This window comes from Schistocerca gregaria, chromosome 4, assembly GCF_023897955.1.
Source record: "Schistocerca gregaria isolate iqSchGreg1 chromosome 4, iqSchGreg1.2, whole genome shotgun sequence".
NCBI lineage: Eukaryota > Metazoa > Arthropoda > Insecta > Orthoptera > Acrididae > Schistocerca > Schistocerca gregaria.
The window spans coordinates 229,670,370-229,691,792 of record NC_064923.1 but is presented as its reverse complement, the minus strand read 5'-3'; the positions used below and the strand labels follow the sequence as shown (position 1 = coordinate 229,691,792).

The 21,423-nt window shown below is 37.0% G+C and overlaps 1 protein-coding gene across 5 annotated transcripts in view; it reads right to left on the bottom strand.

Moving 5' to 3' along the window:
* Window positions 1–5,115: 5,115 nt before the first annotated feature.
* The window catches only part of LOC126365831 (protein pellino), a 399,652-nt gene continuing 383,344 nt past the window's right edge, over window positions 5,116–21,423 (bottom strand). For all 5 annotated transcript variants that reach the window (XM_050008461.1, XM_050008458.1, XM_050008459.1 and 2 more), the window contains exons 9-10: window positions 7,732–7,847; window positions 5,116–6,025 (exon numbers count right to left, since the gene is read on the bottom strand). In XM_050008461.1, the coding sequence (XP_049864418.1) occupies window positions 5,899–6,025; window positions 7,732–7,847 (243 nt within the window). In that variant the 3' untranslated portion in view covers window positions 5,116–5,898. The remainder of the gene's footprint in view (window positions 6,026–7,731; window positions 7,848–21,423) is intronic.

The following is a 21,423-nucleotide window of genomic DNA, read 5'->3' as shown; positions in this document are numbered from 1 at the left end:
TAATATAACCAAAAACCATCCTTTATTAATACTTTAGAGTGTAAAAATTTTATTTTACTATTACTCCGTAACATTATTATGTCCCCTTGCTATGTATAGGTAATCAATAATCAGTAATCACACAGAACTTTGTTTTCTACATCAGCACATGACTCACTGAACTGGGACTGAAGCATATGTGGTAAATGAACAGTTTGATGATCTGACGCATCAAGAAACTGCCCAAATTCTAAGCAAATGGTACACTATAAATCACATACATTTTGTTTACACATAGCAGGAAAGGTTTTGTATGTAACTTATTTTGGTTACGTGATAAGTGATGAAGGAAATCTTTTTAAGGAAAGGCATTTGTTGCTATTAGTTCTAATGAATGTGTGTGGTTTTCACTGAGGTAAAGTTTCCATTACAATTCTTTTTGTAATGGACAACCAAGTTCATAAACCGTATTGCTCTGACATCACTGCTTTATCTGAAGCAGTTGGCCAATATGAGAAGGGAGCCAGCAGCTGATTACTTACCTGTATGCTACAGAGATGCAAGTATGGAACATTTGGGTTGATTGGTGTGTGTGTGTGTGTGTGTGTGTGTGTGTGTGTGTGTGTGTGTGTGTGTGCTGGAAGAGTTGTTAGAAAAAATAATGTGTTGTACACTACAAGAACTGACCTGTCCTTCCCCTCTCATCCAATGAGTCACTAGCAACTACCCCACTGAGTCTACGTTAAGCCAAAATTAACTTTATGTGGCAAAGAATCCATCTTTATCTGATATACGCACCACTAATCATTGTTCGGAGAAGTGTATCATCCATGCTGAAATATGATTTAATTTGCCATATTTATGTGAATCTAATGTGCACTTACTTTTACCATATAGGGAATTCAAAATTGGGGTGCACATAAGATTGAGCAGAGCGTTCCAATCGAGTACAAACCTGAATCCACCATTCAACAGCATCATCACTGAAATTTAGGTATTGTTCCTTATGTCACAATACATTCTTTTAATTCTCAACTTTGTTACATTATTGCTGGCCTATTACTACGTAGAGTGTTTGCATTACATAGTCTAACAATGCAAGGCAAGCAGAGCAGAATGACGTACGATGCTACTTTCAAGCACAAAGTAATTCATTATGCTGAAAAATATGGTGGCAGGAGGGTGGGACACGAGTTCAATGTGGCTGAAAGTAACGTTTCCTTGTGGTAGATACAGAAATTGGCATAATTTGCAATTACCACTACTAAAAAGAAATTCACTGGCACTAACAAATGAAGACATCCTGACCAAGTAAAATTTTTGGAATTCCTCAGTGAAAGGAGGAAGAATAGGCAACCTGTGACTAGCGACAACGTAAGAGACAAAGCAAAAGAGGTGGCTGATATTTACTTTGCCGAGACAAGAGTTTAAGGTTAGCCGTGGATGGGTTGATCATTTTGTAAAATCTGAAGACATGTCTCTACGATGCCATACTAAAATAAGCCAAAAGCTTCCACAGAATTTTGAGAATAAACTTCAGCAATATGTCATCACAATTGAGAAAAAGAAGAATTTTCCAATGGGCCAAATGGACAACACTGACGACACACCACTTTGGTTTGATACACCACGTAATCACACAATTGATAAGAAAGGAACAAAAGAAGTTACCTTCTAAACATCAAGGTGTGAAAAACATTACATTCTTGCAATGTTGGCAATCACAGCGGACAGGTTCAAACTTCCCCCTTTTCTGAATCTTTAAACAGAAAACAAGCCCCCAAGACACCTAAAAATGAAAAGATGTTCCTGAGAATGCCATTGTTCAAAAGGATGATAAATTTTAATGCTTGACAGGCTCCAAAATGGAAACTCCATCCTGCTGGACTGTCCGCACTACAATCAGCACTTTGTCTTCATGCATTTCATAGTCATCTCAATGACGACATAAAAATGAAGATCCACAGCCTAGCCAGTGATCTTGTTGTCATTCCTGGACAAATGACTTCTGTGTTATAAACTCAGGACATTAGTATAAATAAACCTTTCAAAAGTTATGTTCAGGAACAGACAAAAATGGTTTTGTGAACCAAACCACGAGCCGACTCCAACAGAAAAAACTAAGTGCACTGCATCTCTCAATATTGCACACTGCATTTTGGCTGCCTTGAGAAGGATCAAAGCACCAATGATCGTAAAGTCATTCAAGAAATGTTGTACTTCAAGTACTCGGGACAGCAGAGAAGATAATGTGTTCTGGAATGATAACAAGGATGATGATGAAAGAAGGAAATGAAATCTGTTTTGGATGTAGACTCCTCCGAGGGTATCAGTAATGACGATTTTAGTGAATAATGATGAGTAATACCCGCAATTTACAGTATGTTTCTCTGGATGTCACATAGGTAATCAAGTAATGGTGTGTTTTTTTTTTTTTTTTTTCAACAATGACTGTCAGTTAAAAATTACTGTCATTTTATAGTTCGTGTAGACATCCACTTTTGTGTAAAATAAATTTAACCAACCAGGGATGTGCCAATGAACTCTTTTTCATGATTTTAATTTTTAAAATTGGGGTGCGCATTACATTTGATCATTTGAAGGTGCATTAGATTCATATAAACATGTTACCTTACACACTACACTGGTTCACTGCATATGTCAAAGAACGAAATTAACATTGTCCGAAGGGGGGGAAAAATCCTCTGCAATAATACAAGGGAATGCTCAAAAGTAATGCTTCCAAGTATTTTTACGTAGAAACTCTAAGCTTTTCAAATAATATTTCTCAAGACAGCCACCACGGCGATGAACACATTTCTCCCAGAGAGAGAGAGAGAGAGAGAGAGAGAGAGAGAGAGAGAGAGAGAGAGAGAGAGAGACTTGTTGATAGAGTCAAAGTAGAATGTTTCACTATGTCGATCGAGCCACAACGCCACCTCTGCTTGCACCGCATCTTCGCTATCATAATGAAGTCTTCAAATGTGTTCTTTAAGTTATGGAAACAGATGAAAATCTGATTGGGTCAACATGGGATGATCCTGACTGTGAACTCAAGATGTCCGATTGTTGTAGATCACAGCACTCATGTGGGTTGGCACTGCTGAAGGAGTGTGCGCCAATTCCATGGGTCATCTTTACAGTGAGTAGGAATCTATCCTTTTCCTAATATGCCAACCTGGAGTTTTCATTGTTTAAACTTAAGTACAAAGCATTTGTATAAGTGCTGACTGCATGTATACAAGATATTTTGTATTGATATGTTCCACTGGTCTGACAAACACACACACTGAAATGGACTATTAGTAGGAAATTTGTTTTGCAATATGACAAAAGCTACAACACAGAATAATTTTATAGAAAGAGGAGACAACCTTTCTATACAACAAAATGCAACCCAGAAAGAAAATTTCATCAAGTTCTTAATAATGGTTGCGTACCTACTAAAAGACACTCACTCTCTGTCGTGTGGTGGCTCGCCACTGGGTAAAAGTCTTTTATGGGATGTGATTAAGGCAACTTGCACATTGGTGGTGATAAAATGATGATGAGGACAACACAACATCCAGTCCCTGAGCAGACAAAATCTCTGATCCAGCTGGGAATCAAACCTGGGACCCTTCAGCTATGATGACCCCAAGACTACAACGGCAAGTTACTAAAAAACTGTATAACATTACAAAAGTTTTCTGCTTCTCAGGCAGTATTTCCTGTCACCTGCAGTTTAATTAGTTTAGTACAAAAATTTGCCTTTTTTTTGCATAGCACCTAAATAACTGAGTAATATTTAATGCTACAGATACAATAAAACTGTTGGAGGTAACTATGAAGTAACCATATGCAGTGAACTGGAGCAACAATAACATCTTAATCGAAGTTATGTTGACAAGTCCTCACATTTTGAAGTATACAGATTTCCAATGATACTCCAAAAGCAGCAAATCATTTAGATTCATCCACCTTTCCAGCAGATGATATAAGTTTATTGAACTAACTTAGAAATGGCAATGATTGTTCTGAAAATTTAATTGACATCTTTCCAGCACGAGTCATTAAGACTTTATCGACTTGTTTAAATGTGAATTGGGTGACCTGTACAATTTTATTGAGAATCAAAACACAACAGCTGAATTCTGTAATCTGTCTACCCAGTATTTTTTCTGCAAACTTAAAAAATTCAGTTCCATTAACACTCACCTAAACAATCAAATTGCAGGAATGTAATTTGTTACCAGTTATTTTCCAGCTTCCTCCCAAAATTTAAAAAAGATAGTTTTATATTTTACACAGATGTTTATTTAAAACTTGTGTTATTGTATGTATTATATTTTAAATAGTGTCCCTAAATTGATTGTGATGTCTTATTTTGGTATTATTAGAAAAAATACTGTTAGTTCTGGAAAGTTGTACCTATCTATATTACTGACAGAATTTAAACAACCAAACAATTTTACAGTATAATTCATCCAATAATACCAAATCTCTACAAGGAGGAATATTATAATGGACCCAGACAATACTCTCTCATACTGCTTCTATTACACTAAATAAAGAATTGCTTTTACCACACTGAATGTTCTCCAACTCTTTAAAATAAATGAGTGTCCAACTTCTTGCCTTGAACTCTTACACTGTTCATGCACCAGTTGTATACAAAAAAAATACTGTAACAATTTGCTTGTGAAACTGCAGGGTCAACTAAGACTAAGTGAATATTGATTATGGAGTGGGGGGAGGCACTTATAAAAAAATATTAAGTAAGGACTGTAGAGAACTTGTGACAAGTTAAACTGATTTGAAAGTGACTGACACACTGTGGAAATCAATAAATAGTTTACATATTGCTTGTTCAAACTTACCATACTTCAACTGAAAATATTCATAGATCCACACACACTTATATAATTACAGCCATTAATTATTTGTATATGTTCAGCCTGCCTGAGACATTCCTTTTTCTTTTTTTTGTTTTTTCTTTTTTTTGTTTTTTGTACAAAATATCACACAAGTGATAACAGTCTACATCATTTTGATTCATGAACGAAGCAAAGCTGGTAATTATAACTGAATATCAATAGATCAATTCTTTCAAAGCAGCATTTTAAAATAATGCTTAACACAATAATGTAACACAGATACAATAAAAATTTACAAGATATAATTGTTCACACACATACAATTTAAAAAAATGAGATTAAGACAAACTAGTTTCACCAAACAGGCCATGTTGGTCTGAACAGCAACTCAAATGTGTGTACAATTTCAGTGACATGATTGAATATATTAGCTGGAACACCACCATTCATTTCAAACAGCAGTTATCAAACTTAACAGCACATTTCAGGATATTTGGAGACACACTGCATAGTTTGTGTTGTAACACAAAATATCTATACACAATCCAATTATCTCTTGGGGAGCATTTCAGTTTCACACACTATTTTGAGACTCACTGATTTAGTTTTTAACTGCTCACCGTATACTGATACTGTACATATTACTTTCAGTCCCATCAGAGCCAAGGCCACTCCAGATTGAGTATTAATGGAGTAATATATGCACAGTTTGCAAGTTAATGCAGTGAGCAGTTGATAACTTACAAGTAATGCAGTAATTATAAATAATCTTTATTTTCACCTAATAATAATTACTGTCAATTTGACTATGCACGAGACACCTGACAACTGTTTTTCAGTTACAATGGTTTGACAGTTTTTAATCCAGTCACTTTCCAGCAGAAAACTCAAGAGTTTAAAAATCACTCATTTGGGGCTAAAACAAATAAAATATAAATAAAAATTCTTTGAAAACCACAGTGTCTTCACATACACTTTTTTTTTAACAATACAGACAAGCCTCTTGGATCCAGAAGGCCACTTTGTTCATTTTGGCAGCTGAAATATTTCTAAGCTGCACTTTTCAATCAACATTGTCCTGAAAAATAAGGCGTACATATCCTGGTTGTCCAGCCAGAAGTGTTGCACAGAAAGGACATACAGCTTCAAAACTGTTTGTCCCATGTGGTATGAGAACTGATGCCCAGTACCTACAGAAAGAAATACAAACTAATTTTCAGTTTAAATCATTACCACAATCAGCTATCAATAAATGTATGTGTATGTGTATGTGTATGTGTGTATGTGTGTAGAGTCTATTTGAACATCTATGGGTTATCAAATGGGAGCAAATAAAAATCAGACTTTTTTTCCAATTGTACTGGAAATTAGTAACAATGGGACATACAGAATAGTTCACATTTTTCTATCCACTGTTTAAGAAACTGGTAATTTACTGAGTGACAGATGAAGTTCCTTTTGAATTACTAAATTCATTAGGAGGAGTATATGTAATGATTTGGTAGTGTTAGAATTCTTAGATGCTTTGACAATGGTCGACACACTGTCTGCAAACTACCACTACAGATCATTTAGACTACTCTCTTCTGGGCTAACAATGCTCTATAAAATCACAGGGTTGCTACAGATATGATAGCACAGAATATAATAGAGTGAAAATGAGCAATATAAACACACTTGTGTGTTTCAGTGTCAGTAATATGGATCTTGTTATACTCTACAAGGTTTTGGGACTGCAGCCATATCATGTTGACTTGCCACAATATTCCTGCTGGCAACTATTCAGCCATTTTCAAGTATCCATCATGAGCAACGGACACGTGAAGATGACTGAATGTCTGCCAGCTGAAGTATTGTGGTAAGAAGTCAACATGATCTGGCTCCAGCACCGAAACCTCATAGAATATTCAGTATGCCTTGTAGACTTCAAGAATCACATCTAGTGAAGACAGTAGCAACCTGTTTCTTCACACCATAAAAGTGAAATTTCCACAAATGGTAAGCTGTAAAACATACCAACCATTAAATTGATGAAATGTTTTGAATATTTTTATTATTCCAAGCCATTTTATTATATGCATTTTCTCCTGATGCCGCTTGGTGAGTAGATTTTTTTATATATTTACTGTTATTTATGGTGCACCGATCTTCCCATGGCATAAAGAAAGACCCAAATATGCAGTGGTTAAGTGGGCATCAGAATAATACTGGGAAGAGGTAGGAAACATTCTGAGAAAGATGTTCGTCAATTCAGTTTGAGATGAAGGTAGTCTAAGCCTTGGTGGTGGGCGAGTTTCACCTGCTCCAATTCAGGAATGTCAAACTGCCGTAACATGTAAGCTGACTGACCTTCGCTCCTTCCCTACATTCCCTTCTGCTTTCCTTTCTAAAGAAAGCACTAACAGTTCTGAAAGCTAGGTAACATCTTTTTCTGTTTTACATTTATTTATAGGCAGTACTGGAATTTCATCTCCTAAAGATAAGTACTGGCCATCCATTCTATCTCACTTTAATCCTATGGTTCTGTCAAGTGCATTTTCCTTTTCACATGTAATAGGAAGTTAGTACCTATCAATTAAGACATACAGACAACATATCCACGAAAAGAAAGTGGTTGAGTGACCACATGTAATATTTTTATGTCACTGGTAAAGGTGCATAACCAGATTTGTAATATTTGGTTATCAAATGTATGTATAGGTTTAAGGAGAATAAATACACCAAAACTGATAGCAAAAGAGCTTTAGAAGTATCTTCTGTTCTTTGGAAATTTACATTCAGAACTTCATAGATGTTAAGAGCATATGTGCACACGAGGTTACAACTCATTAATACTGTTGCTATAATGTGAAGCAATATAATTCAATGGAATCTAATGTAAGACTTAAATACATACTTGACTGTTTTCTCAGTGGCCATATGCCCACAAGGATTGAATGCAAAAGTTGGTGGGCCCGAGTCCACATAAAATGCAGGTTCAATTCCCATGCACAGCTTCACAATAGGACCAGTCTGAAAAACAACAGTACTCATTACTTTTAGGATTGAGGCAAAACTGTTGGGTACACTGAATTTGCATTTCATCTCACATAACTTAATATCATATTAAGGAAGATACAGTAATTCTAATGTGAGGAGCTCTGAGGTTATTACTATTCCATTCAAACAAAGAATGGGGGAGGGAAGCACATTACAATTCCCAATGGATTTCGTTTAATTTTCTATCTACAGGCACTACGCAGTGGTTACTGGAGACTTCCTCACTGAAAAAAGATTAAAATGGATTTCACAGAATAGCAGATACAATGACTAGTAGCTTGCTTTCATTCTGCATCAACATTTACGATTGGAAAAAAAATTATCAACTAAGTGACAATTATTTCAGTTCAATAAAGGAACAGTGCACTCTGATAACCCATCAACAGGTGGATATCCAGATACTCTGCAGGTAATATGGCTTGATGATAAAATCTGAAAGAACGGAAACCTTCAAAATATGCTAACAAGCATCACAATGTTATTTCACACTGTCTCTATCATTCCAAGGTATGTTAAAGAAGTCACCAGCCCCTGTACATGATTAATAATAAACAGTAACTTTCAATTTTAACCTAACTCTCCCTCTCAATTCAAAAAATGGCTCTGAGCACTATGGGACTTAACGTCTATGGTCATCAGTCCCCTAGAACTTAGAACTACTTAAACCTAACTAACCTACACAACACCCAGCCATCACGAGGCAGAGAAAATCCCTGACCCCACCGGGAATCGAACCCGGGAACCAGGGCGCAGGAAGTGAGAACGCTACCGCACGACCAAGAGAAGCGGGCTCTCAATTGAAATCCAGTTATCAATCACTAGAACTGATCACAGTAGTTAAAAATACTGTATTCACTATGAATATTACTTCATCAGACGTAAACACCTAGAATTTTACGATCTATTTTTTGATGATTATGATTAATGGAATGTAGTTTCAGATCAGAGCACTTAAAAAAATCCAATGATTTTGGGGGAAAATTAAATCTTTATCAAATTCAAATAGTTTCTACCCCCATGCAGAATATAGAGTCAATACTACTGCTAAATATTAATGCACTGAAGTAATCTACCAGCTCTGGATTACGTTATTGTGTAATTATGGAATCTGTCCAAAAAAAATTCCATAGCTTTGTCCACAAAATTTTTCTACGCTTACCTTTTACTTATTGTGCATGGTCTCCTTAGAAATACTCTCCTCCACAATTAATACATCACTCCCAATGCCATTTCCACTTGCAGAGGCAGTCTTGGGGTGCCTCTTGCAGGATCACATCTGTGAATTTTTTTTTATCTCACCTAGCATTGCAAATCTTCATCCTTTCAACAGGAATTTCAACTTTGGAAACAAAAGAAGTCCCCAAGGGCCACGTCTGGAGAGTACAGACGATGAGGCAGCACAGTGATTTCGTGTTTTATGCAATCGTCACGCACCAACAGAGATGAATGTGCGGATGCATTCTCGTGATACAAGAGCCATGAATTGCCTCGCCACATTTACGGCCATTTCATTCACACATGTTCTCAGAGGCATTAGAACACGTCCCAATAGTACCATCAATTAACAATTTGTCCCTGTGGCATGGATTCATGATGAAGTAATCCTTCAAACTCAAAGAAAACCATTAGTGTGACTTTGACATATGACCCGACCCGATGATCTTTTTTTTGTCTTGGAGAAACTTTCATGACCCATTGTGAAGACTGAACCTTGGTCTCAACATTATAACCGTTGACTCGCATCTCATTACCATTTATGATTCTCTAAAGGGGGATAGGACGTAAAGAAAATTTCATTTTTCCAAAATATGCCTATTATGTAGCGCACATCTTCCTGAATAGTTTTATGTATAAAACATACATATTTGAGATTATAAGGCATGTTATTTGGTCTTAAGTGTCCCAAGATGCAGCGCCACATGCCTCTGCACAGCGTTATTTTGTCATACATAAGTATTTCGCTCCCTAGAATTCGAATGTTTATATTTGCAACAGAGATTGTCAAACGTAAAACAAAGTACTATTGATATCGGTACTTTCTCTGCTGCTATCGACATGCATTGTTTTGATCGCTGATTTTGTTTAGTGTCTCTTTTTAAAGGCCTGCAGTATGGTGTTATGACTTTCTAAATGATTTTCATTTGGTCTGGCAATAAGAAGGAAGCCAGTGGACTTGAAAAAGTTCGGGCCTTAAGCTTCCACAAAATATCCACGGACAACAGCCCTATACACAACTTGTGCCCAAAAGAAAGTGAATCATGGTGTGGCTACCAAAGGTCAATTGCTGGTGGCGAAGAATATCGTCACAGGAATTCTCTACCATCGACTGCAATGGAATCCATCAAACCTATATTCAGGGACCTCACGAATGACAACTTGCAGAAGAAATTTCTTCATGGCAGTACCGAAAACCCAAAGGAATATTTTAACCAATGTATAAGGGAAAGATCACCAAAAATCATTTTTTGTGGGAAGAAATGGACTAGCTACTAGGGTTTATGATGCAGTTTCATGTTTTAATGATGGTGTGCAAAGCAGGAAATATGTTTTAGAGAAAATGAGAATTAAGCCCGTAGTGAACTGCATCAAAGCTTTGTATGCAATAGGCAGAGAGCAGGTAGTGAAGCAGATATATCATTTTTTGAGATAATAAAAATCAAGAAGGCTGCATCATACAAACATGAAAAGGAAGAAAGCCGATTTAGAAAATGAAAAAGAACCTGCTTATGATGCTGGACAGTTCTAAAAGAATGCCATATACAAGCAGATACTTCGGCCACTTTCTGCAAAACACAAATTTCTGTCCTTAGGTACACATAACATCAAAAATGAATATCCTATTACTTTCAAACTTGGTATGCTTATTAAGCACCAACTCCTCAATGCTAAACTCTAGAATTTTCCAAATCTATTAAAAACTGTGGTAAAAATTGAGATAATTAAATATAAAATTTAGATTTTTTTTCGAAACATGGAGTTTAAAATGTAACAGCTCATTCATTTCCTCATAAATTAAATAAATTCTAGAGTTTCATACACTTGTAAGTATGTTTTGTATGCTGTGCAAAATTCATCTAAGAATCTCTCTAACTTATGAAGAAAAGTGTACCTATAGCAACAAATGCAGCCAATAGTAAGTGAAAAAAAGACAAAATTACACATGTAAAACAAATTTATTTTGTTACATTTTTGAACTTCCATTGCTATGAGTGTGAATCCTGAATCCTTCCTGGTCATGCTGACAGTTTTACGAATTTATTTGTAAAAGTATAGGCAGTGGAAATTAAAAATTCTGTGGTGCCTCTCCTACTCCAGGTCGGCCCATTTAACATTCTACCCCCCCTCCCCCTCTGCACTAACATCTTGTTCTCATTTGTGCAAAAAAGCTCTTCACAGATTGCGAGGCGAAGGTCTCTCTGGTCTCGACTCAGGAGCCATAGGACAGACTTGGTGGTAACACAATGCATTCCAAGATGCTGTGTCAGTTTTTCATGACATGATACAACTGTCAACCTCTCAGTCAATCAGTCTTCAATTGGCATGCACAACTTCATTGATGTTTCTGATGTGAGTGTTGTCGATAGATGTCAAAGGGCGTCCTGAATGAGCATCACCTTTTACTTCCGTCCAGCCATTTTTAAACTGTGTGAGCCATTTGTAAAAGAGTACAGCTTAAGCACTCATCACCGTAGGCTTCCTGCATCATTTGGTATGCCTCTGTAAAGGTGTCTTGGGTTTCCCACGAAATTTAACACAGGCGCATTGGTCCTCTAACTCTGCCGTCTCAAAACTTGCTAAGTGTGCAATGCAACAATCTACTCAAAATAGCACTGAATAATAACTAATAGACATACAAAAATGAAACTCCAGCAGTTAAACATTAAACACAGGCCTGCACAGGGATGCCGATCACATTTTGCTCAAACACATGACTGACATGTAATTATGAGTGTTCTGGAATTTTTTGAACAGATCTCGTATATCAGTACCACTAGCCAATTGTTTCATTCTATGTTATGTACTTTCCACCGAATCTCCATAAAACTTTGTTGATTGTATGGACTTATCACTGTATTTTAAGTTATTTTGTCAAGCACACCTCAGGAACTCTTTGATAACTAAAGTACTTCCAAGTTCTCAATTGATTTGAACCTTCACAGAGCCACATACTACTACTTGATGGCGTAACAGCACACGACTCCATGGGGAAAGTTCATTCTCGAGCCTGGAGGAAAAAATTATTAAGTAGTAGCATTGTGGCTTACACATTTTGCAGTATCTATGTCATATATTGGTGTCTGAACATAATAAGCTAGCTGCACAGTGCGCAAATCAGACTGCTGAGCTACTGTTTTCGCTCTCTGCTGTCAGGGTCATTCCATGTCAAGTCATCCAGGCCATGACAACCATTATCTAGTTGTCAACTGAGATTTTGTGTACTGCTTTTGTATCTAATATCATGAACTTTTGCCAATTTTCAATGCTTTATATACATTCTGTTTTAGCATTTGCTGAAAGATTGATTCAATGCATTACTTCAAAGCAAACTGCAAAAATTTGAAAATTTGCTGCAGTTTTTAAACAAAAAATGGTAGACTGACAGTTTTTTCCTGAATAGCCTTTTGGACATGTAGTTTATAAAAGCATGTCAGAATTGTCCAATTAAATTTTTGTAAATTAATTTTATTGTTAAATTAGAAAAAAAATATTTTTGGCAGGTCTGCCCTCTGGAAAACAATGAAAACATTAGAAAGTGGTCTACAAATAACAAAGTTACATCATACAAAAAATCAGTTTTAAGAAATGAAGGGCACTGGGAAAATTATATATTGCAATTTTTGTTCAATTAAACATATATTTTGTCAAAAGCCAATATTGTTTACACTGCACAAAATGATAGTGCTGCAATCTGCAAGTTGATTCGGAACTACACATGTGATGAGACACTTTGATGCTTAGATAACATTTTTTTCGTATGAGAATCACTTTTCTTCCACCAACTTTGAGGACTCTTTGCTCAGAGAATAAGTATGGCCTGCTGCTGTGGTGATATCAATTTCACACAGAATATGAGAGAACGAAACATCACAAACTTCATTATCAGGCTAATAGAAGGATGGGGATGGCCCATGAGGATGCATGAACCTTACTGTAACATCTCCTCCTTCACAGTTCACCTTCTCAACAATTCCTAAATACCAAGAAGAGACATATGCACATGCAACATAGCAGTTGGGCTGCACAGTGCATTCTGGCATTAGTGGTGGAAGTGCATCTGAGAAATCATCCACAATACTAATATCCTTACCACAGCTCAGCCTTTTTGCTCTAATCTCGGTTGGTAATACTGGTACAATGTGATGCGTAGAGCGTGTTCCAGGAATTGTTTTTGCAGTGAAGTGCTGAGAAAGATAATGTCTGTCTTTTAAAACAAAGAACTGAAATGCCTTGCAGGTTCTCACGGCAGAATTCAAATACCTGCGAAGCTGTAAGTATTTGATCTTTATAAACTCTTTGCAAACTTAACAGTGCCACCAATACCATCACAGGGAGATTTGCCGTGGCTGGTAGCAAAAAAGGACCAGCTGCAATTTATGTTGAAGTCTTGTTCATGGTAGCAGATATTTCTGAAATTCTTACAATTTTTATGTTGTGCAGCAATTGACCTTTGGTAGCCACACCATGATTCACTTTCTTTTGGGCACAAGTTGTGTATAGGGCTGTTGTCCGTGGATATTTTGTGGAAGCTTAAGAAATATTCAACATATGCAAGATGAATTTTGCTTTAAAAAATTTAATACAGTCTTCGGAGTCTGGTACACCAAGGCAACATCATGTTCTACATTATCAGAATCAATACCAATACTTTTTGCATTCAACTGCTTGTCCTTTTTGTAATACATATGGACAGTGTGAAGAGTGCAGCTGCCATTGTTCCAGTGGTATCCTTATACTTCATCTTGAACAACAAAATTGAGATTTTCACTGAAATCCATTAAAATTAACACTGATCCTTCATCAAGTGTTTCCTTCTTCATTTTCAGATTATCAAACCGTAATTAAGAAATAAAAGTCTGTGGAGTTAGTTTTTCAATTTTCTTAATTAGTGTGTCACAAAATTCTGATAGAGAAGTGATTTGAACACTTTAAGTAATTCTCTCAGATGATACCCATTGACTGTACTGAACCATCTCATCAGGATCATAATCTTCTATTGCATTTTCTAAGTGGGATAGAAGCAATGAACTGGTGGGGCATTTATCACACAGACTAAGCATACAGGCTCAGTTATTTATATCACATGTTCTTATTTTAATTAGATCTTGCTATGCTTCTTATATAGAAATGGAATTTAGAAGCAATTTAATGCTTTGGTGGTAAATGCACACACATACGGTATGTGTTCCTGATGATCTTGCAAGTATACACTGTTTTGGTCAAAGAGAAGCAAATTTTGAGAATCCTACTCTGTGTTCAGGAATACTTTTTTTAGAGACAGAATACAGTTCAGTTAAATTACTTAAAACAAGAGCTTTTGTTCATAGGTGTTTTTGCTGGTGCTCACTTTGCCTTTTTTCCCCCGTCATTATTCTTTTGTTTTCATCAAACAAATAAAAACTCCCTACTTTTTGCACTGTATGATGTGGCAATGTCTTTCCTCTTTTCTGCTGAGGCATCGACAAAGTACCCTCCATTAAAAGAGCTCTCGATTGTCATACCAATTTTTGTTCGGTGCTGCATACCGACTATGCCGAGTAACTAAATGGAGCTTTGCAGGAGATACTCCTAAGCTAGTTAAGCTAGTATTTAGCACAGATTTTTCAGGAGTCTGAACCTTCACATTACTGTCATTTATATAGCCTGGTGATGAGTCATCACTTTCTTATTTTTCATTAATTAGTTAGATACAGGTTGGACATATTTTCTCCCCAGGAGTAATGCTGAAGCCTTTAATTTTGAACGTCTTTGCCTTTACTAAACTAATCTCATGCAATTCAGATGAACGATCGTTTATGGCGCTTGAAGGGTTCACAGCAAGTTACGTAGAGAGAATCAGCGCAGGTACTTTTTTTTGTGTGTGTAACACACACACACACACACACACACACACACACACACACACACACACACACACACACACACACACACACGAACACTTAAATCACAGTATGAATGATTGTGCTTCGTCATAATATAAGTTCTTGTTCTTCACTGGTCAATTTGTTCGCCCAAGTCAGGGCATTATCACATATATCTTGCAGATACTGTCCAAGAAAACACTGCCTGCTTGTACTTTCGATACTGCTTCAGTCATAAAACCAATATTTGTCATAAATAATTCTGAAGACGACTGCTGTAACCTAAAAAGTAATTAAAGTATGAAAAATTGTTATATCCCATTGTTTCATTACAAAAGTATATTACATTACTATTGTAACATTAGGGGACTTACTTCTTTAGGAATGAATAGTCGAAACTGCAAAATTTGAATTTTTAACCAGTAATTTACTCTGGGTACATCTCAGTACAAGAACTCAGAACTGCATGCTCGGTGAACACATGACTCAAAACAAAGGAACTGGATGATGCAATGCATATAGTGGCAATAAAACAGTGATCTCATATCTGACTTGTTCCTAGGGAAATCCAGTGTAGCCAACTTCAGCAATTCAGTGGTGACATGGTAGTCATGAATTAGTAACTTCAATATTTCTTCTACAATAACTTTGTTTTTCACACTTCCCATTATTTCTACGAAGTGATTCTTTTTGTGCAATATACAATGGAATACTTATAATAATTGTGTAAATTTTTCAAAGGTGTTTATGAGGGGGCAATACCTTAAGAGAATTATAATGTCCATGCATGGATTTTATTTACAAGAAATTATTTACAATTTTTTGAGATGTAGATGCTGGATACTCACTACATGAAGCATGACTATAAAAATATAAACCACCCTCTTTAACTAAAACGTTCGAACTTCCACTGCAAAAACTGTAGGAACTAGAATTCCTGAGTCAGTACAACTTCTTTTTATCAGAAGTTGTAAAGTAATTGACCTGCAACATTTAAATTTAGAAAATGTGAATACATCTAGGTAAACTTCCACAACTCAAAATTTCAAGGATTTGTGTGGTGATGGGTGTCATTTCCTGAAATTTCTGGATGATTTGATGTGGAATGACCCATCAGCTACTCCTCTGGTAGCTATATAGATACAAACAATTGGGTAATCACTTGAAATCCATGTCTTTTGTCATGTTATTGGACACAAGCAGCTGATGATGGGAGTAGATCAACTGCTGATAATAAATGACCCCACTAAGCTGTCATTTCACCTTTTTTTATGGCGGGTTCAATTAGAAAAATTAATCCTCATAATGACTTTACTTCTGTTGGTGCACATGTAAAGCCTTATCAAACATGACTGCCAGTTAAACATATCCTCGAAACAGTTGTGAAAGACAGGACCATGAAGTAGAAGATAAAGTAAAGAAGCTAAGCCCTTGAATTTCTTTCACTAGAATCTTAATATTAGAATCGGGGAGAAAGGCATGCATCAACTGGTCATTTGCGCTATAACCACCCAAGTGTGAGATGACAAAATTTGATGCCAATTGTAATGTAGTCTTCTATGAATGATTAAATTTAGTTCACTCAGACACACATTCTGAAACTATTCACATTTATGCAGTAAACAAATCACTGTTCAGTTATTGTATTATCTCCACTCTAGATATCGTCACAAGAATGACTGAATGCAATGTTTGGTCCCTTCAATTAAACTTATTTGTATGAGGCAACATAAAGGGACTGTGGATACACTTAACATTTGTCTAATGCTTTTACCTTAACTACAGCAGCTGGCTTAGGATACACATAACACTGTTTATTTTGAATTACGGCTGATGTGTTCACTAGTGGGCTAGAAACGAATGTGGTTGCAGCAGTGGCAGCAATACTAGTTCCGCTGATGTAAAGTGCATTTATTTGCACTTAAAACATTTCGTATTTTGCACTTGTTGGTCCAAGATGAGAAAGATGTAATGACTGGTTAGCAGTGTAATGCTTAACTACAAATGTAATATTTCTGTAATTTTACAACTTTTCTAGATCACTGCCTATTTCAGATGGGGCAGTACTTCAATACTTTGTACAGACTGGCCACTGCAATAAATTTGAAGGTTTGTGGCAAGAGAATTATTACTCAGCTAATACCTGACATTTGTAAGTTGATGTTGCCATTTTTGCAATGTTGCACATGCAAAAAAATTCTCAGTTTTAGGTACTCTAGCTGCAAAATTATATATATATGAAAATGTCTGCTTGTGACAGTGTATGTGCGGATAGATATGTGTGTGTGTGTGTGTGTGTGTGTGTGTGAGAGAGAGAGAGAGAGAGAGAGAGAGAGAGAGAGAGAGAGAGAGAGAGAGAGAGAGAGAGAGGATACCTGTCCTTTTTTCCCCCCCAATGTAAGTCTTTCCGCTTCTGGGACTGGAATGACTCCTTACCCTCTCCCTTAAAACCCACATCCTTTCGTCTTTCCTTCTCCTTCCCTCTTTCCTGATGAAGCAACTGTTGGTTGCGAAAGCTTCAAATTTGTGTGTGTGTTTGTGTGTTTTTTATTGTGTCTCTCTACCAGCACTTTCTCATTTCCCACGTGGAATGTTTCTTGCTACTGTATTCGTGTCATTAATTTGAACCCAACAATTACGTTTGTTATTGTCACTGTTGCATCTGAAAATCTTTTCTGTTATCTTACTTTCTCTTTTTGTTTGTGCAAGTAGTATCACGTTGTATTCACCTTCCCTTTTTACCATAATATACCACACAATTTTATCCTGCCTATATATACTCAATAATACGTAACTTACTTCCAAACCATAACCAAAAAAATTTTACCGCTTTCAACACTACTGCTGCTATAAAATCCACCGCTCGCAGTTTACAAACATTTATCGTGTAACCTCTTGAATACTATTTCACAGCTTCAGTTCCCTTCACCTATTAAACAACCATTACGGCTAGTCCTAACAACTTTCGTTTTATTTCGATTCGCGTTTTTCCCACATAACTGATCATTTTTTAGCAGCTTTCCACAGGTTTTAACTTATTATTGCTAGCCTCATTTTCGTAGTCTGCCACCACATAACCAGTCCGCAGTTTTTTCGGAATTTTCTCGAATTTCTCCACCCTTTAACGTGTTTTGGAGACAACACAACTACCTAACCTTTGTACACATCGTTGTTTACCAACCAAAGTTCACCAAAGGATCAACATAGCTCAGCTTAAACACTTTTTCGACTTTTTTTCACACCAGAACTCCAGTTGCTTTCTAATTCACCTTTATCTCTCCCCATATATTTTTATTTTCACTTTAGCCTCATGTTACACTTTCCACATTCTAATACCATGTCACCCTCACGACATCCCCACAACGACCCCATTAAGTTTTATTTACATTCTCTCCGCAAACATGCCATGGCCCTAGCAGATTACGCCCTCTTATTTTATTAACCCCCCCACCAAAGAACCATGGATCTTGCCGCTGGTGGGGAGGATTGCGTGCCTCAGCAATTCAGATAGTCGTAACATAGGTGCAACCACAGCGGAGGGGTATCTGTTGAGAGGCCAGACAAACATGTTGTTCCTGAAGAGGGGAAACAGCCTTTTCAGTAGTTGCAGGGGCAACAGTCAGGATGATTGACTGATCTGGCCTTGTAACACTAACCAAAACGGCCTTGCTGTGCTGGTACTGTGAACGGCTGAAAGCAAGGGGAAACTACAGCTGTAATTTTTCCCGAGGGCATGCAGCTTTACTCTATGGTTAAATGATGATGGCGACCTCTTGGGTAAAATGTTCCGGAGGTAAAATAGTCCCCCATTCAGATCTCGGGGCGAGGACTACTCAGGAGGAAGTCGTTATCAGGAGAAAGAAAACTGGCATTCTACGGATCGGAGCATGGAATGTCAGATCCCTTAATCGGGCAGGTAGGTTAGAAAATTTAAAAAGGGAAATGGATAGGTTAAAGTTAGATATAGTGAGAATTTGTAAAGTTCGGTGGCAGGAGGAACAAGGCTTCCGGTCAGGTTAATACAGGGTTATAAATACAAAATCAAACAGAGGTAATGCTGGAGTCTGTTTAATAATGAATAAAAAAAATAGGAGTGCAGGTATGCTACTACAAACAACATAGTGAACGCATTATTGTGGCCAAGATAGTCACGAAGCCCACGCCTACTACAGCAGTACAAGTTTATATGCCAACTAGCTCTGCAGATGACGAACAAATTGAAGAAATGTATGATGAAATAAAAGAAATTATTCAGATAGTGAAGGAAGGCAAAAATGTAATAGTCATGGGTGACTGGAATTCGGCATTAGGAAAAGGGAGAGAAGGAAACATAGTAGGTGCATATAAACTGAGGCTAAGAAATGAAAGGTGAATATGGATTGGGGCTAAGGAATGAAAGAGGAAGCCGCCTAATAGAGTTTTGCACAGAGCACAACTTGATCATAGTTGACACTTGGTTCAAGAATCATAAAAGAAGGTTGTATACAAAGAAGCAGCCTGGAGATATTGACAGGTTTCAGATAGATTATCTAATGGTAAGACAGAGATTTAGGAACCAGGTTTTAAAATGTAAGACATTTCCAGGGACAGATGTGGACTCTGACCACAATCTATTGGTTATGAACTGTAGATTAAAATTGAAGAAACTGCAAAAAGGTGGGAATTTAAGGAGATGGGACCTGGATAAACTGACTAAACCAGAGATTGTAGAGTTTCAGGGACAGCGTAAGGGAACAGTTGACAAGGAGGGGGGAAAGAAATACAATAGAAGAAGAATGGGTAGCTTTGAGCAATGAAACAGTGAGGGCAGTACAGGATCTATTAAGTAAAAAGATGAGGGCTAGTAGAAATTCTTCAGTAACAGGAGAAATATTGAATTTATTGATGAAAGGAGATAATACAAAAATGCAGTAAATGAAGCAGGCAAAAAGGAATACAAATGTCTCAAAAATGAGATCGACAAGAAGTGCAAAATGGCTAGTCAGGGATGGCTAGAGGACAAATGTAAGGATGTAGAGGCTTATCTCACTAGGGGTAAGATAGATACTGCCTACAGGAACATTAAGGAGACCTTTTGAGAAAAGAGAACCACTTGTGTGAAGATCAAGAGCTCAGCTGGAAATCCAGTTCCAAGCAAAGAATCTAAAGCAGAAAGGTTGAAGGAGTATATAGAGGGTCTATACAAGGGCGATGTATTTGAGGACAATATTATGGAAATGGAAGATGTGGATGAAGATGAAATGGGAGATATGATACCGCGTGAAGAGTTCGACAGAGCACTGAAAGACCTGAGTCGAAACAAGGCCCCGGGAGTAGACAATATTCCATTAGAACTACTGACGGCCTTGGGATAGGCAGTCCTGACAAAACTCTACCATCTGCTGAGTAAAATGTATGAGACAGGCGAAGTACCCTCAAGACTTCGAGAAGAATATAATAATTCCAATCTCAAAGAAAGCAGGTGCTGAAACATGGGAAAATTACCGAACTATCAGTTTAATAAGTCATTGATGCAAAATACTAACGTGAATTCTTTACAGACGAATGGATAAACTGGTAGAAGCCGACCTCATGGAAGACCAGTTTGGATTCCGTAACAATCTTGGAACACGTGAGGCAATACTGACCCTATGACTTATCTTAGAAGCTAGATTAAGCAAAGGCAAACCTACATTTCTAGCATTTGTAGGCTTAGAGAAAGCTTTCGGCAATGTTGACTGGAATACTCTCTTTCAAATTCTGAAGGTGACTGGGGTAAAATACTGGGAGTGAAAGGCTACATACAATTTGTGCAGAAAGCAGATGGCAGTTATAAGAGTCGAGGGGCATGAAAGGGAAACAGCGGTTGGGAAGGGAGTGAGACAGGGTTGTAGCCTCTCCCCGATGTTATTCAATCTGAATATTGAGCAAGCAGTAAAGGAAACAAAAGAAAAGTTCAGAATAGGTATTAAAATCCAGGGAGAAGAAATAAAAACTTTGAGGTTCGGAGATGACACTGAAATTCTGAAGACAGCAAAGGACTTGGAAGAGCAGTTGAACGGAATGGACAGTGTGATGAAAGGAGGGTATAAGATGAACATCAACAAAAGCAAAATGAGAATAATGGAATGTAGTCGAATTAATTCAGGTGATGCTGAGGGAATTAGATTAGGAAATGAGACATTTAAAGCAGTAAAGGGGTTTTGCTATTTGGGGAGCAAAATAACTGATGATGGTCGAAGTAGAGAGGATATAAAATGCAGACTGGCAATGGCAAGGAAAGCATTTCTGAAGAAGAGAAATTTGTTAACACTGAGTATAGATTTAAGTGTCAGGAAGTCATTTCTGAAAGTATTTGTATGGAGTGTAGCCATGTATGGAAGTGAAACATGGACGATAAGTAGTTTGGACAAGAAGAGAATAGAAGCTTTGGAAATGTGGTGCTACAGAAGAATGCTGAAGATTAGATGCGAAGATAACATAACTAATGA